The sequence below is a fragment of the Marmota monax genome, unplaced genomic scaffold (genome assembly GCF_021218885.2).
Source record: "Marmota monax isolate L192 unplaced genomic scaffold, Marmota_monax_Labrador192_F-V1.1 WCK01_AAM20220418_F8-fsc00006, whole genome shotgun sequence".
Taxonomy (NCBI): Eukaryota; Metazoa; Chordata; class Mammalia; order Rodentia; family Sciuridae; genus Marmota; species Marmota monax.
In genome coordinates this window covers 17,696,578-17,714,892 of record NW_026693712.1, presented here as the reverse complement: position 1 = coordinate 17,714,892, position 18,315 = coordinate 17,696,578, and the positions used below count along the sequence as shown (strand labels likewise).

Genomic DNA, 18,315 nt, shown 5'->3' with positions numbered 1-18,315 from the left:
GGGATGTGGCTTAAGCGGTAGCGCTCTCACCTGGTATGTGTAAGGCGCTGGGTTCGATCCTCAGCACCACATACAAATAAAGATGTTGTGTCCGCTGAAAACTAAAATATATATATATATATATATAATATTGGTATTGATTCTATCATCTCTGAAAAAAGGAAACTTCCTTTTTATTTCTAGACTTATTAATAGCATTGAAACAGAAAGAAAGGTGAAAGCTAATGAATTGTGAGAAAAATGACTCAACATGGAAAGTTTAAAAGTTCTTTCTGCACAATAAAACATAATATGTTCTTGAGTATTGTTTCCTCTTCTTAAAGTCTCTTAGATATTAAGTTTCCTTCAGCTGTGAAAGGTGCTAGATTATGTAATTTTCTTCATCATCTATTTTCCTCTCCTTTATGTTATCCTAAAATCATTATAACTATTTAATTCAGAGAAACTCCCCCCAAATAATAATCATATGCTAGGTTAAAGGTAAAATTTCGAGTGACCTAGCAGTCATCATCTGTCTTTATGAAGTAATTAAAGTATTATAACCCACCTTAAAGTTTTGTAACCCATATAAAGAGTTGTCTTTCAAGACTGGGGTTTTTGGATGTTTTTCACCTGGATTAATTGTGTTTAATGCTCAATGTAAATGAATTGAAATGTTTTGAATTATTATTATAATATCATAAAATGATAGTCATGAAATGAATCTGACATAATTTTCCTATATACATATATGAAAACATCACAGTGAAGTACATCCAGAAGAATAGGGTGCTAACTAGAATAAGATACATTCCATGCTCATATAATTATATCAAAATATAGTCTACTGTCATGTACAACTAAAAATAACCAATAAATAAAAAATAAACAAATAATTCCAACAGGATAGAAGTAGGTATCTGATTTCTAAATGTTAACAAAAGAAACCTATTATTTTCCAATATTTTACAGAAAATGGGAGCTTTTTAAATGTTATGCATTGTTACATTTAATAAATATCCATATACTGAGGCCATAAGCAACTTAGCAAGACTGTATCTCAAAATAAAATATAAAAAGGGCTGGGGAGGTAGCTCACTGATTAAAGCACCTGTGGGTTAAATCCCTAGTACAAAAAAAGTCATCCTTTCAGTCTTATAAAATACAAGGCATAGAGGAACAATTTAAATGACACTACGAGGAAACTAACAAATTCAGGATATAGGATATCCCAAAAGAAAAACTAGTCTGGACACTTCAAAAAATTTAGTATCACAGAGGTGGGAGAATATTCTATAGTAAATAGACCTACCACCTAATAAAATTATACAATTTGGTTTAAAGAGTTTCTGAGACATTCTTTACAACAAGTGGCTAAGAAAATAGTGCATTTGTAAAAGGAACTCAACAATGAATGTGATTCTTATCAAAGTTAAAGAAAACTGGAAGAGGATAATGGAAGGATATTTAGTGAGATTTAGGGTCTGGACTTAAAATCATGTAGAATTGTTATTAATTTTCTTAGGTATTTTAGTAGCATTGTGATTTTGTGGGATAATGTCCTTATACCTAGAAAATACTTGCTGAATATTTAGAAGAATCATAATATCTACAAGTAACTTTCAAATTAATCATCAAAAAGTTGCATGTAGAAAAAAAAGAAGAACAGCAAATATGACAAAATATAAATAATTATTTTGTTTGGATGGAGGGTAGAGTTGTGTTTATTGTTTATATTTTAAATTTTTTGGTAAAAAATTTAAATTATTATAAAAACTATTTTAGAGCAATTTTAGGTTTTACAGATAATTGGGCAGATAGTATTACATTCCTATTTACCTTATCTTTCCCACTTAGTTTTCCCTATCATAACTAATCTTGCCTTAGTATTACATATTTATTTTAAGTACGAACAAATGTTGATGCCTTATAAACTAAAGTTAATAATTTATATTAGGGTTGACTTTTTGATGATGTACTATTCTGTGAGTTTTTACAAATATGTAATATCCTTTATTACAGGATATAGGATATCTACCATTACAGCATAATAAAGTTTCATTGCCCTAAAAATCACTTGTATTTTATCTCTTTATTCCTCCAACCATCTGCCCCTGGCAACCACAGATCTCTCTAATTCTCTATATTTTCGTTTTTACTAGAAATTCATGTAGTTGGAATAATTCAGTACACAATCTTTTCAGATTGGTGAACTTTGTATTTTGTGCAGTGCTGGGGATTGAACTCAGGTCCTCACCAAAGTGCTCTACCATTCAGACACATCCACAAGCCCCTCAGATTGGCTTCCTTAAGCAGTATGCATTTAGTTTCCTTCATGTCTCTCTGTGGTTATCAAGTCTGAGGTCTGGCTTGATAACTCATTCTTTTTACCATATATTATTTTAAAACACAACAAGATGGTAACTTTAAAAACCTAAGAAATGTACCTTGTTTGGAACATTTCTTTAAAGACATTTTGTATGTGTGTGTGCTAGAGATTGAACACAGTGATTCAACCACTGAGCCACATCCATAGCCTTTTTTTAATATTGTATTGAGAGATGGAGTCTCACTATGTTTTTTAAGGCCTCACTGCTGAGGCTGGCTTTGAACTTGCCATCCTCCTGCCTCATTCTCCCAAGCCACTGAGATTACAGGTGTACACCACTGCACATAGCTTTGCTGAGTTTTTGATATGGAATTATTAATTTTGCTAGATTCAATACTGAATCAAAGTTATAAAATGCTCTTAATCTGTTAGAAATAAAAATTAAAATGTTATCATATTCACAAGAAAAACTGACTGCTCTTGGAGATTTTCATGTAGCTCACTCATATCAAACTTCAAGGAAATGAGAATTGGGAGCTATTCAAGAAATATAATTAAGAATATTTCATTGTATACCAGAACATTCTCATTGAATTCTGTGCTTTTCTTGAATCTTGATATTTTTCATTTGGATTTGAGTGTGAGGATGGTAACCTAATCATCATCCAGATGTGTGGATACACAAATTCTTATAAAAACTGGGAACTTTCTAATCAAAGTCTTCTTTCTACTGCATCCTAGGACTGAGGTCACTCAGTTTCTAAAGTTGATCTTTTTTCCATAGCCACATAGATCTCCAAGGAAGCTAAAGTAATATGTCAATGCTTTCCACGTAATTTTAGATGCAATGAAAGCCTTTCAAAATGTGACTAAGACTTTGGTAAATTGGAAGACACTAATCAAAAATACTCAATTTTAATCATCAATCTGGATGAAAGAATTTTGATTTGCTTAGTTTTGGAGAAAATGCTCGGAAAGAACGCGGGGTGGCGCTGTAGCCTTAGAAGTAGAAGGAACAAAAGCCAACCGGTGACGGCGGGTTTAGCCAGATATTCAGATAAAGAAGCAAGCAGGAGGAGGAGGCTTTCTAAGGCGGTGGTTCCGGGAAATCGAGGCCCTAGGATTGTTCACTTATCTCAATATTAACAAGATATTTGTGAGAGAAGAGTCAGCGACTACGGTTTGCTGAGAGACCAGAAAGCAATGGAAACCAGAGACAGAAAGGAACTCCTTCTGGAACAAAGGCAAGTCCTGATATTCTTTGTCTTGCTGGGCATGGCTCTGGCTGGTTTTGAGAGTAGGCGCTATTCGGTGGCTGAGGAAATGGAGAGTGGCTATTTTGTGGCCAATTTATTAAAAGACTTGGGGCTGGAAGTAGATGAACTGATTGTGCGGGGTCCCCGGGTTGTGTCCAAAGGGAAAAAACTGAGTTTACAGTTTGATAGGCAGACAGGGGATTTATTTTTAAATGAGAAGCTGGACCGAGAGGAGTTATGTGGTTCTACAGAGCCCTGTGTATTACCTTTCCAGGTGTTATTGGAAAATCCCTTGCAGTTTTTTCAGGCTGAGCTACAGATTAGGGACATAAATGATCATTTTCCAGTCTTCCTAGACAAAGAAATATTTTTGAAAATTTCAGAAAGTACCACACCCGGAACCACTTTCCTAATAGAACGTGCCCAGGACTTAGATGTAGGAAGCAATAGTCTCCAAAATTACACAATCAGCCCCAATTTCTACTTTCATCTTACAACACAAGACAGTGCTGATGGCATATTACCACAGCTGGTGTTGGACAAAGCACTGGATCGAGAGGAACAGCCTGAGCTCAGGTTAACTCTTACAGCGCTGGATGGCGGTACTCCACCAAGGTCTGGTACTGCCCTGGTCCGCATTGAAATCTTGGACATCAATGACAATGCCCCTGAGTTTACAAAAGTACTCTATGAGGTGCAGGTTCCAGAAAACAGCCCCATTGGATCCCACGTTGCTACTGTCTCTGCCAGGGATTTAGATATTGGAGTTTATGGACAAATATCTTATGCATTTTTCCAAGCCTCTGAAGATATTCGCAAAACCTTTCAAATAAATGCAAAATCGGGAGAACTCCTTTTAACACAAAAGCTGGATTTTGAATCAGTTCAGACTTACACTATAAATATTCAGGCAACAGATGGTGGGGGACTTTCTGCAAGTTCTGTGGTTCTTATCCAAGTGATAGACTTGAATGACAACCCTCCAGAACTGACCATGTCCACACTTATCAATCAAATACCAGAAAACTTGCAGGAAACCATAATTGCCATATTCAGTGTTTCAGATTCTGACTCTGGAGACAACGGAAGAATAGTGTGCTCTATCCCAGATGATCTTCCTTTCTTCCTGAAACCTTCTGTAGAGAACTTTTACACTCTGGTGACAAACACAGCCCTGGACAGGGAGACCAGGCCTGAGTATAATGTCACCATCACTGTTAGTGACATGGGGACACCCAGGCTGAAAACTGAGCACAGCATAATAATCCTCGTTTCTGACGTCAATGACAATGCCCCTGCTTTCTCCCAAATGTCGTACACGCTGTTGGTGCACGAGAACAACCAGCCCGCTCTGCACATAGGCAGTGTCAACGCCACAGACAGAGACTCAGGCACCAATGCCCAGATCACCTACTCGCTGCTGCCAAACCAGGACCCACACCTGCCCCTCGCCTCGCTGGTTTCCATCAACGCAGACAATGGGCAGCTGTTCGCGCTGAGGGCGCTGGACTTCGAGGCCCTGCAGGCATTCGAGTTCCGCGTGGGCGCCACAGACCAAGGCTCGCCCGCGCTCAGCAGCCAGGCGCTGGTGCGCGTGGTGGTGCTGGACGAAAATGACAACTCGCCCTTCGTGCTGTACCCAATGCAGAACGCCTCTGCGCCCTGCACTGAGCTGGTTCCCAGGGCGGCAGAGCAGGGCTACCTGGTCACCAAAGTGGTGGCGGTGGATGGAGACTCGGGCCAGAACGCCTGGCTGTCATACCAGCTGCTCAAGGCCACGGAACCTGGGCTGTTTGGCGTGTGGGCGCACAATGGCGAGGTGCGCACCGCCAGGCTGCTGAGCGAGCGCGACGCGGCCAGGCACAGGCTGGTGGTGCTGGTCAAGGACAATGGCGAGCCTCCGCTGTCTGCCAGCGTCACGCTGCACGTGCTGCTGGTGGATGGCTTCTCCCAGCCCTACCTGCCGCTCCCGGAAGTGGCGCCCGAGCGCGCGCAGGAGGACTTGCTCACTGTCTACTTGGTCATCGCCTTGGCCTCGGTGTCATCGCTCTTCCTCTTCTCTGTGCTGGTGTTCTTGGCGGTGAGGCTGTGCAGGAGGCGCAGGGCGGTGCCGCTGGGTGTCTGTTCTATTCCTGAGGGCCACTTTCCGGGTCACCTGGTGGATGTTAGTGGCACGGGTACCCTGTCTCAGAGCTACCAATATGAAGTGTGTTTGATGGGCAGCTCAGGCACCAGCGAGTTCAAAGTTCCTAAGCCCATTATCCCCAGTTTCCTTGCTCAAGGTGTGGAGACAGAAAGGGACGAAAATCCCAGTTTCAGGAATAATTTTGAATTCAGTTAAATACCAAGAAGGATCCACTGAGTCTGGTCTCAATTTGTACAAAGTTCTGTTTTTATTGCTTTGCCCATTTATGCCTCTCCTCTCCTCTGCTCTCCTATCTTCCCATCCCCTCCCCTCCCCAATCCTCCCTCCCCTCTTTTCTTCTTTCCTTCCTCCTCCTCCTCCTCCTCTTCTCTCAAGTATCTATTCCAATTCTGTGCACATTACTGATATTTCTAAATATATGGTCTTGTGGTATGATTAATGTAAATTTTCTTTGTATTCCTTTTTTAAAATTAGTCTAACAACTTAGATTTAAAGTGTGAAATAAATTTTGTATTTTTAGAAATCCTTAATTTTTAAGTTAAAGCACCTTACCCCAAACTCACATCCCCAGAAAACTCATATGCTCCTAACTAATTTTGAAGTCCTACATTTAAAATATTTGCTATCATTACACAGGATAAAATTTTCCCATCTGGAATATTTTGGGGTTTTATATCCTCTTCCCCCAATGTAACTTTTATTTTGTGAACTTACAGTGGCTAAACCATTAATATAGGTTTATTCATGAATAAATTGCACCCTCCATGCATTTGTCTAAATATGTACTTCTTTAAAATATTGACATGTAAAAAATATTACTCTTTAGCGAGAAGCCTAACTGTTGGATTCTACAAAACATTCACATTACAAATTATAAATTTTTGTCAAAAATCACTCAGCTGGGCAGTAACCTATTGCCAGAAAATTGTAAGCTTAATGCCAGCCTTGGTCACTTAGATCCTGCCTCAAAATAATACAAACAATGGAGATGTAGCTAAGTGCTATAACATTGTGGGCTCAATCACCAGTAGGAAAATCACTCATATTCTAAAATAATTTAAAATTTAAGTTCTACTATTTAACTAATAGTACCTATTCAGTGATTTTCAAAGGCATGCCAATTTTTCATGTTTTCTATTTAAAATAGTCTTTAAAATTCTCTGCTTATTCTAATCCCCCCTTTAAAAACCTGTTTTAATTATTTAAAACCCTCTAACTGAGCCCTTCATCAAAATCTAAAACTATACCAGAGAATATATCTTTGACCTTTATCAATTTTTAGAAAATTCACATGTAATTGGGATTTGCATTTTTCAGATTTTTTGGAGTATTTATGAAAAACCTATATTAATGGTTTAGCCACTGTAAGTTCACAAAATAAAAGCTACATTGGGGGAAGAGGATATAAAACCCCAAAATATTCCAGATGGGAAAATTTTATCCTGTGTAATGATAGCAAATATTTTAAATGTAGGACTTCAAAATTAGTTAATTAGTTAATTAGAAATAAACCTGATGGAGGACAAAAATGTATGCAGGTCCACTCAGTCTATTTTTTGTGCTGCCTTCTTCTATTTGGTCCCTTTAGTTCCCTAAGATTTTCAATTTTTTAAAAGTTGCTTAAATCATGTTTGTCAATAGCTCCCCATTATGGCATGATTAACACGGTCATTAGACCATTTTAAGTTCTTAATAAAAATTTTGAATGATTGGAAAAGTCTTTATTTCACCTGTGATGTATTGATATTTAAATACACTAAGATACTTTAACGGACAAAAGTTCTTCTGTAATTGAATACTTTCTGTTGTACAATGAATTATGTAATTTTGTATAATTGAACTTTCACTATTATTCAAACCATCTGGTTATCAGTCTTTACTGTCCCTTTACTTCAACATATCTTTCCCTTTTTTCCTCACTGGTTAATTTGAGTTTCCTCTCCTGTTCACTGGATTAGTTAGGGAATAAATAGGGAAACTGTGGTATTCAATTTTATAATTCATATATACTATAATTCCTAATGATTCATCCAATTTTCTTCATTTCTCAGTTTAATTTCTGATCTATATGTTAAAATTAATTTAAACCAATGTTATTCAGTCTATCTTTCCATTTATATATGATTTTATGCATATTTAAATATGATTAAAATTACAATATGAATTTTGAAAGTCTCATTTTGAGATTATTGGTGACAAATAGCACTATCTTGGTTATCTGAGGAAAAGTATCACAGATTCACAGTCAACCTGAACAACTTAGTGAGATCCTGTCATAAAATAAAGTAACCAAAAAAATGTTGCTGGGGATGCAGCTCAGTGGTAGACTACCCCTGAAGTCAATCCTCAGTACCACCGCAAAAAAAAAAAAAAAAAATCTTTATCACTTGTAGGACCTTGAGTAAGTTATCATTTCCAACCCCCAAATGATAACTGCTGTTTCAATAGCTTGCAATTATGATAAAATAAATAGTATAAATGTTAAAAAACCATAATTGCTGTTATGTTTAATGTCACCAAGAATAGAGTCAAAAGATGTGCCAGCATATGTATCCCTGATAACTGTCAAAATACAAAAGAAGCTAGATTGAACACATGATATTTGCAATTTTTCATATATTGTCCTACAACTTTACAATGCTTTTTGTTATTAGAATAAAATCTAAGCACACATTATTTGGCCTGCATTTACCTACCTAGCCTCCTCTTCTCACCTACTCTTGAAAGTTCTAAGTTATGTGTACACTATTCTTCTTTACTAGATTAGTCATGCTTTTCTAGCTCAGGAATTTCACATATTAAGCATTCAACCTCTGACACACCTTTTCATCCATGTTCCAAATTAAATGGTACATCTTAAGGAACATTTTCTTAACTTCTCCCCAATTAAGTTAGGTCTCTTTATTGTATGTTTTCAGTGCCCTGAGTACATTTTCTATGCAACACTTCTTAGGCTGAACACCTGTAAAATAAGGATAGAGCACGTTTCAATGTTTATTGAAGGTGAAAATATAGAAGTAATTAGGCATTTGTAGTCCTCTGATCTACCCCCTGACATGACCTATTATAATTTTTTACCACTTTGTCATTTGATAGTATTTTTCCAACTAGAAATGCAACTCTCACATTTTTATAAAATTTGGAAAATAAAATAATAGGACTTCTAATCATGTTCTCATTTAGAAAAAATTTTAAATTTGCATGTAATGATTATAGAACGTGTTCACTGCTACAAAATAATGTAATTGAGGATTCTACAAGGAACAATCACTTCTTTAAGAGCTCATTTTACTTCTCTAGGTTATGTTTACTTAACTTACATGACACAAGAAACTCTTCCAGTAGCCTCTACTGAGTTTGATAAGGGCAATAATCAATATAACAAAAAATCAAAAACAAAACCTACCTTTTGCAAGAGTTTAAACTGTGAGCGAACGCATGGTGGCGCTGCTGACTAAAAAGGTGAATTAAATCGCACGCACACAGGACTCTGAGAGCACAGCTCCAGTGCGGTAAACTAGGGTTTGTGAAATGGTGACGATTTTTAAGCAAGCCTCGTGAAAGGATTATTTACCAGGTTGGAATTTCCAGGACTTTGCATTCCCAGAGCCTTCTGAAGCTCGGCTTGGCTACATTCCTTGGAAGAATATAGCAAGAAGTGCAATGGAGGCCAGAGGGGAGAGCTTTCTTAGACAAAGGCAAGTCCTGCTTTTCTTTGTTTATGTGGGTGGGTTTCTGGCTGGGTTCGAGTCAAGACCCTATTCAGTGGCTGAGGAAAAAGAGAGAGGCTTTTTAATAGCCAATCTAGCAAAGGATCTAGGGCTAACTGTTGAGGAACTGGTGGCAAGGGGGGCCCAAATTGTATCGAAAGGAAACAAACAGCATTTTCAGCTCAGTCATCACACCGGTGATTTGCTTCTGAAGGAAAAAATGGACAGGGAGGAGCTATGTGGCCCTACAGAGTCATGTATACTGCATTTTCAGGTATTACTGCAAAACCCTTTCCAGTTAATTACACAAGAGATTCAAATCATAGATGTAAATGACCATGCTCCAATATTCTTTGAAAATGAAATGGAGCTGAAAATCCCAGAAAACTCTCCACCAGGAACAGTAATTCCTTTGGAATATGCTGAGGATTTGGATGTGGGAAAAAACAGTCTCCGAAACTACACAATTGCTCCCAATTCCTATTTTCACGTTCTCATGCGCAGTCGGAAAGATGGAAGGAAGTACCCAGAACTAGTACTGGACAGAGCGCTGGATCGAGAGGAGCTGCCTGAGTTCAGTTTAACACTCATGGCACTGGATGGTGGGTCGCCACCAAGGTCTGGGACAGCCCAGATCCACATTCTGGTCTTAGACATAAATGACAATGCCCCAGAATTTGCACAGTCCCTCTATGAAGTTCAAATTCTAGAGAACATCCCTATTAACTCTGTCATTGTCACTGTTTCAGCTTCTGATTTAGATACAGGAAGTTTTGGGGCAATATCATATTCATTTTTTCATGCTTCAGAAGAAATTCTCAAAACTTTTCAACTAAATCCAATTACTGGTGATATGCAATTAGTTAAATATTTGAATTTTGAAGCAATAAATAATTATGAAGTCGACATAGAGGCCAAGGATGGTGGAGGTCTTTCAGGAAAATCTACAGTCATAATTCAGGTGGTTGATGTGAATGACAACCCACCAGAACTGACTCTGTCATCAGTTAACAGTCCTATCCCTGAGAATTCGGTAGAGACTGTGGTAGCGATTTTCAGTGTTTCTGATCTAGACTCTGGAGACAATGGAAGAGTGATGTGTTCCATCCAGAACAATCTCCCCTTCGTCCTGAAACCATCCTTAGAGAATTTTTACACCCTAGTGTCTGAAGGAACGTTGGACAGAGAAAGCAGAGCAGAATATAACATCACCATCACAGTCACCGACATGGGGACACCCAGACTGAAAACCGAGCACAGCATAATAATCCTTATCTCTGACGTCAATGATAACACCCCTGCCTTCTCCCAAACGTCATACACGCTGTTGGTGCACGAGAACAACCAACCCGCCCTGCACATAGGTAGCGTCAGCGCCACAGACAGAGACTCAGGCACCAATGCCCAGATCACCTACTCGCTGCTGCCAAACCAGGACCCACACCTGCCCCTCGCCTCGCTGGTCTCCATCAACGCAGACAATGGGCAGCTGTTCGCGCTGAGGGCGCTGGACTTCGAGGCCCTGCAGGCGTTCGAGTTCCACGTATGCGCCACAGACCAAGGCTCTCCTGCGCTCAGCAGCCAGGCGCTGGTGCGCGTGGTGGTGCTGGACGACAACGACAACTCGCCCTTCGTGCTGTACCCGCTGCAGAATGCCTCTGCGCCCTGCACCGAGCTGGTGCCCAGGGCGGCAGAGCAGGGCTACCTGGTCACCAAAGTGGTGGCGGTGGATGGAGACTCGGGCCAGAACGCCTGGCTGTCATACCAGCTGCTCAAGGCCACGGAACCTGGGCTGTTTGGCGTGTGGGCGCACAATGGCGAGGTGCGCACCGCCAGGTTGCTGAGCGAGCGCGATGCTGCCAGGCACAGGCTGGTGGTGCTGGTCAAGGACAATGGCGAGCCTCCGCTGTCTGCCAGCGTCACGCTGCACGTGCTGCTGGTGGATGGCTTCTCCCAGCCCTACCTGCCGCTCCCGGAAGTGGCGCCCGAGCGCGCGCAGGAGGACTTGCTCACTGTCTACTTGGCCATCGCCTTGGCCTCGGTGTCGTCGCTCTTCCTCTTCTCTGTGCTGATGCTCTTGGCGGTGAGGCTGTGCAGGAGGCGCAGGGCTGTGCCGCTGGGTGTCTGTTCTATTCCTGAGGGCCACTTTCCGGGTCACCTGGTGGATGTTAGTGGCACGGGTACCCTATCTCAGAGCTACCAATATGAAGTGTGTCTGATGGGAGGCTCAGGGACTAGTGACTTCCTGAGTCCAATCATCCCCACTAGTGTGATTCAAGACCCTTAGCAGCTCTGTTTTAAATTTGCAATTGAAGGAATGGTTTAGATTTCATTAACAGAATAATCAAAAAGTAGTTGTGTGGCTATGCATGTTTCCTTTTAAAATCAAGAAGGCTTAGTTGATACAACATTTTGTTTATATATAGATTTTACTTTCTATGTAAGCATATGTTAATCCATTCATATTTTTCTTTTTTCATCTGCTTCATGACTTATCAATGCAGTCTTAATGCTTGTTTTTCTTTTTCTCATAGTGGAGTAAAAATAAATTCATTGTCTTTTAATGGCAATTTCAAATAGGTTTACTTAATAACATTTCAAATTATATATTTCAAAGCAGTGTGGACAGTTTCAAATCACAAATTCAGTAATTTTTCCTGTTGAATATTCATTCATATGCTGTTTTTTAAATTCTGAAAGCTGTTTGATCCATGGTTAATGAAGCTTGAGGGTTAATAGAACAAAAGATATAGTAATGTACCATCTTTTTAGAGGTATAATAGTCAAATGAAAGTAATACATTTGTTTTCTATATTGACACTTTCAGTCAATATTTCAATATTGTATACATTGTTATCACTCAAGTGGACAAACATTATAGACAAATGCAGCAAAGTACTCTTAGGTAGGCACTTTTTAGGGTTGCTTAAAGTGTAATCATTTTGACTGAGGGAAAAATTAAACATAAGCCATTTTAAACAACTGATTATTCTTTCCATTTTTAATGAAATTTTATATAGGAAGGCATCTGGTGGGATGGCAGTTTGGTTTGTAAATTCTGGTATCTAAGCGTAAACACCTGAGGGCCTTTTTTTTTTTTTTTTTTAAGAATTTACACAGATATATGATCTTTAAATGTTTTACAGTAAAAGCACTGTCCTATCAAATTGTACTTTATTATTACCTACTTACCATATATCTAGTGATTTAGAAGGGAAATATTTTGCTTCCTGTCTTGATTCCCTTCTTTAGATTGCAATCTGACATGATTTAGCATTATTTATGGTCTTCCTGGGATAAATATCTGCCACCCACATCAGTATTCCACCTCCTACATTGTAATTAAAAGATCACAATAGGAAATTCTCAAGAGAATAGAGTTCTCTTTTTCTCATTGTAAAAGTCTAAATTGGCTAAAACTAAGAATAAAATCTGGAAGCAACCAAAATATCAAATTGTATGGCTATTTTGAGTGAAACAAAATTTTATTTTCAATGAGAAAAATATTTTTTTCCTTAATAGAGAAATTTTTCAGGAAAAATTACATTTTCTTTTCAGATATTTCCTGACTCAGAGAGAGAACTTTCTGGCAGCTGAATATTCATGAGTATAAGAAACAGAACTTAAATTCCAAAGGTTTTGAAAACTTCCCTTAAAAAGAGTTTAAGATTGACATAACTCCAATCACATATTAAATGTAGTAATAATCACATTTAAATTGTGTTGAGCTGGAGATATAGCTTAGTGGTAGAACATGTTCTTAGTACTTAGTATGCAGGAGGCTTTGGGTTCAATCCCCAGAACCAAAAATAAAGGAAACAAAAAGTATAAAAGAAAAACAAGGTGAAGGTGTCATTTTATGTAATAGCATCAAATGCACGAATAACCTTAATAAGCAGAGAAAATAGTATTTCTTTCATTCTAAGTTTCTTATAGAGATCTTTAAATCTGGATCTTTTGATCAGATTTCTTCTTTTGACGCTTAGGTGAAATTTTATGAAGATAAGGGAAAAGATATATTTAACAACATGTATTTATATTTGGCATTCTGAGTCTTTAATAGTATCAGAGCTGTGGGAGTATTTAATAGTAGCAGTTATAGTTCTTTTGGGAGGCCAATATGGTATATGAGCTGAAACTAAATTTGGAAGGACCATATGTGCTGAGAAGCTACTTAAACATTGAAGACAGTAGAACAAATACTACCAGTGACTTAACACATAGATGGATTGATCTATACACTGTTGATAAAGTGAACAAAATTTAACACATAATCTGGACTAAAATTGAATATCAGAAGTAATAACATCTTACTTTTGGTTTAAAATGCTTTTTTTGTTTGTGGGTAGTCAGGGACCATTTATTCTTTTATTTGAAGAATTTCCAAAATTTTCTTTATCTGGGTATTTATTAAATTCAGGGCAGAGAGGGACTACCACATGCATATTACTGTTTTTGGAATTACACTTTTTGGAATTTCACAAACTGAAAATCTGTTCCAAGGGAAAAGGGATGACTTAGTGTACCAATAATTGTATAGGAATTTTCTTCTGAAAATGTTGATAAATCCATTACTGCCAATTAATTACCAATTGATACTTCAATTTTCCAAAGAGAAATTAAATAAAAATTTGAGTCCTCTTCCTTCAGAATTCACCAAATGAACTTAGTAGACTTTTAATTCAAAAATAATCTTTCTTTTTTCATTCATAGTTGAATTTATAGCTCATAGCACAATGCCTCATACATAGTAGATGCTCAATTTATTTAATAAATAATTTCAAAACATTTTGGAAATCATGTAATATCATAAGTACTTAAGGACTTACTTATTTGAAACTTATCTACACATTGGATTTTGAAAGAAATATCTGTATTCAGAAAGGAATGCATAATTCCCTTAAATATTATGAGAATGATTACACTAAAAAGTCAATTTATTATTTAATGCTCTCTCCTTGCTTATTGAGGCTTCCAAAAACCCAGGGAACTATAAATAATGTGTTAATTTTAAATTTGGTTCAAATTTGACTTGTCCATATCTCTGATTTTAGGGACAAAGAAGAAATTAAATAAAAGAGCTTTCTGTTTCTCAGATTAACTTTCTGAAATCTGTATTTCCTGGTTTCTACTGAACTTTGGTTAGTCTTTATTGTATTAAAATTAAATGAAATTTTCAAGATACCAAAGGCTCAAAAGGCTTTCAAAGTAGCCATTCATTTATTTGTGAAATATAATTCTAGATAGTATACACTCACCATCTTGTTTCTCTGCAAACATGTCAATTCAGAAATAATTTCATTATATCCTTGATAGTCACCATCTAATTTTTAATGTTGAAAAGCAAAGGGATGAAATTAATTTTTATGTGGGGTTGTCATAAGACTAAGCTATGCTCAAATATCATTTACATATCAATAAATACCAATTAGTCTAGTGAAGTAACTCATTCTAATTTTCATAAATCTTTATTTATCCTTAAATGGTATTTCCTTGCATATGAAAGCTTTTTAAAAAACATGACAGTTTTCCTGTACATCCCACTACTTGATTCTGTTAGTATCTTTGCTTCTTGGAGTGGATTGTTAGATTTTTTTTATGCCACAAATTTACTAGTCAAAATTTGTAATTATTTTATGTCAAATGCATATATGCTTACCCACTATTTTGGTCCATTATAAACTTAAAAATTAAACTCATTTTCTTTCCATTATTTTAGTATTCAACACTGTTGATGAAAATTTTAATGTCAGGCTACTTCTCAGTATCTTTTATCTTTTACCTCTTTTTCTCTTTTCAATTTTTTCTTTAATTTTAATGTTCTGATATTTGCTAATTCCAAAGCTAAGATTCATTTAATATACTGAAGTTTTTGTTTATATAAATAATGTTTTCTTTTTCAGAATTTCTGTTTGACAGATTTTCATAACATCTTGTGCTTATTTTCCAATTGCTATTTTATTCTTTTTGGAATAAATATCTTTTATGTTCTTTCCATGTTGTTCTGAATCTCTATTTTTAATGGTGGAGAAAAGGTCTTATTTGTTGAGTCTGTTTTAATATTGCTATTCTACCCAACATGCTTGCTGATGTTTTGTTAGGAACTTATTGTCTATTGGAGGTTTCCTTCACACTAATACTCTTTTTCACATAGAGAGAAAAGAGAATAGGGATTTCAAGGCGGCATCTGCTCTGGCTTCTGCAAATCCAAGTCCTAATAAAGAAGCTTGGTTCAACTTTGCCACACAGTGATAGAAGTTCTGCACCCAGCCCCAAGGATGTGTTTGAGCTGGCCCAAGTTTCCTTGGGGTGTATCATTTTGTATTTGCTGTATGAGGCAAAATATCAGGGAACATCACCTTCTGCATTTTGGTTGTTCTGGTATCTGTTAATGTGGTAGACATGATAGCTAATGGAAAAAAAATTAACTTCAGTCTTTAGCATAAATAACCTGATTTTAAAGAAAATTGGATTATAACTAAAGTAATCAATACATGAAGAGTACATGGAAAAACCATGGTTTGATTCAGGTAACAAGTATGCATGATAATGCTCAGAAAAAAAACAATCCAGGATTCATCTTCTGAAACGTTGCTTACTAATTTTAGAAACTGCATGGGGCTCTGGTGATTGAACAAAATTGACTTGTTTCTTCCAAAACAATTTCCTCCCCGTGAAATCACCTGTCAAAAATGACTATTCTGATAATCACTATCAGAACTGAATACCATTTCTGTCACTAGGATAGAACCCTATGTCAGAAATATAGCACCAAACCACTAGACTGTTCCCTGAAATTATCAACAATTCCCTTACCAAAATCTCATGTATCTTTTAAAAAAGTAAATTATAGGAATGCATTATTACTACACAGTAGAAGCATTTTTACCTTGCACTTTGATAGTGCCAAAAAGAAAGACTACCTAGAGACTAACACCTAAGTCTTTCCCCCACTGCTGCCACAGGACATCAGTATGGGCCATGGAACTTTTATGCTTTAATATCCCTGGTTTTTGAGAATCTTGAGGAGTTTGAGTTCTAAAAGTTTGGGGATCCTTGTGGTAACCCTTAAGATACAAAAAGTTGCTAGATGACAACAAAGTCACTGCAAAGTAATGACTGTAGTATTTCCTGAGCTGACCAGGTAGAACAAGGTGGTGACCCAAATACCTAATACTCATGAGTATTTTATCTGTGATTTCTGACCTCAGAGCCCAGGATGTTTAGCATGTGGGTCTACAGCCTGGAAGTATGGAACATGTAAAGCATAGCTAGACCCCTAAGTGATAGCACAGCCAAACATCTAGTTCTGTCTTTAGGATAACTGGAAATCATCTATTTGCCATGGTCATCCTACTGCTAATCTAGGACTTCTTACAGCCTTCTCTTTCCTTCCTTGAATCAAAGGAAGGTTCCACATAGTCATTCTGTCTGCTTCTGTTCAATGCAATTTTGATGTGGGAGGTGAAGAGAGAAATTTCAGTGGACTGTTGCTCATAAGAAGGGCTTTTGGAACATTTTGGGGGATAAGAACATTAATGTGCCTTATTTTTGCCAGCTATGGATATGAAAATTTTCTGACTGGAATATCAAGAACAAATGTGTTCAAATTTCTGAAGTCAATTATCTCTAACCAATATGGGCTTCCCTTGAGAAAATACGTTGAGGAGAAACTTGGGAACAATTTGGGATTTATAAAAAACTGAAATTGTATTCACTAAATAGTTTCATTTGAGTACTTTTAACTTAATTTTTTTTATCTTTGGAGAAATAGATTTCTTTTTTATTGTTTGAATTTCTTTTTTATTTGTTCTTTTTAGATATACAGGATAGAGTATATTTTGACATATTATACATACATGGGGTATAACTTATTATAATTAGAATCCCATTCTTGTGATTGTACAGGATGTGAAGTTACACTGGTTTTATATTTATATATGAGCATAGGAAAGTTATGTCCAATTCATTCTACTGTCTTTCCTATTTCTATTCCCCTCCCTTCCTTTCATTCCCCTTTGTCTAATACAGTGAACTTCTGTTTTTCCCTTCCCACCCTACTTTGTTGTGGATTAGAATACATATATAAGAGAACATTTGGCCTTTGGTTTTTGGGACTGGATTATTTACTCAGCATGATTTTTCTGGTTCATCCATTTGCTGGCAAATATCATAATCTCATTCTTCTTTATGGCTGAGTAATATTCCATTGTGCATATACACACCCACATTTTCTTTATCCATTCATCTGTTGAAGGGCACCTAGGTTTGCGATTCTGAATTGAGCTGCTATAAACATTGATGTGGCTACATCACTGTAGTATTTTAAGTCCTTTGTGTGTAAACCAAGGAGTAAGATAACTGGTTAAAATGGTGGTTCCATTCCAAGTTTTCTAAGGAATCTCCATAATGCTTTTCATAGTTCTTGCACCAATTTGCAGTCCCACCACCAATATATAAGTGAACCTTTCCCCCCACATCTTTACTTATATTTTTGATTATTGCTATTCTGACTGGAGTGAGAGGAAATCTCAGTGTAGTTTTCATTTGCATTTCTCTAATTGCTAGAGATGTTGAACATTTTTTTTCATATATTTTTGGTCATTCATATTTCTTCTGTGAAGTGCCTCTCCAGTTCCTTTGTCCATTTATTGATTGGGCTATTTGTTTTGGGGGATAGATTTTATGTAAGGAAATGGATTTCTTTATCCTTATTGCCTCATCTTATTTTATTTAAAATAGGTTAACTGACAGCATTGAAGTTTTGTTGCTCAAGTTTAGTATTACAAAGAATTACTGTGGTATGTTTTGCTACAATTTACAATTTAAAGAATAAATGTATTCTAGGTGTCAGTGAAAATAGTAGAAACAAGACTTCTGAAGAAATATTTTCTC

The 18,315-nt window shown here is 36.9% G+C and overlaps 1 protein-coding gene across 1 annotated transcript in view; it reads left to right on the top strand.

Moving 5' to 3' along the window:
• The window catches only part of LOC124103413 (uncharacterized), a 105,269-nt gene that overhangs the window by 34,518 nt on the left and 52,436 nt on the right, over positions 1-18,315 (top strand). Inside the window, 4 exon segments of the mRNA XM_058584383.1 lie at positions 3,459-5,900; positions 7,070-7,074; positions 9,275-11,706; positions 11,955-11,958. Coding sequence (XP_058440366.1) covers positions 3,459-5,900; positions 7,070-7,074; positions 9,275-11,706; positions 11,955-11,958 — 4,883 coding nt within the window.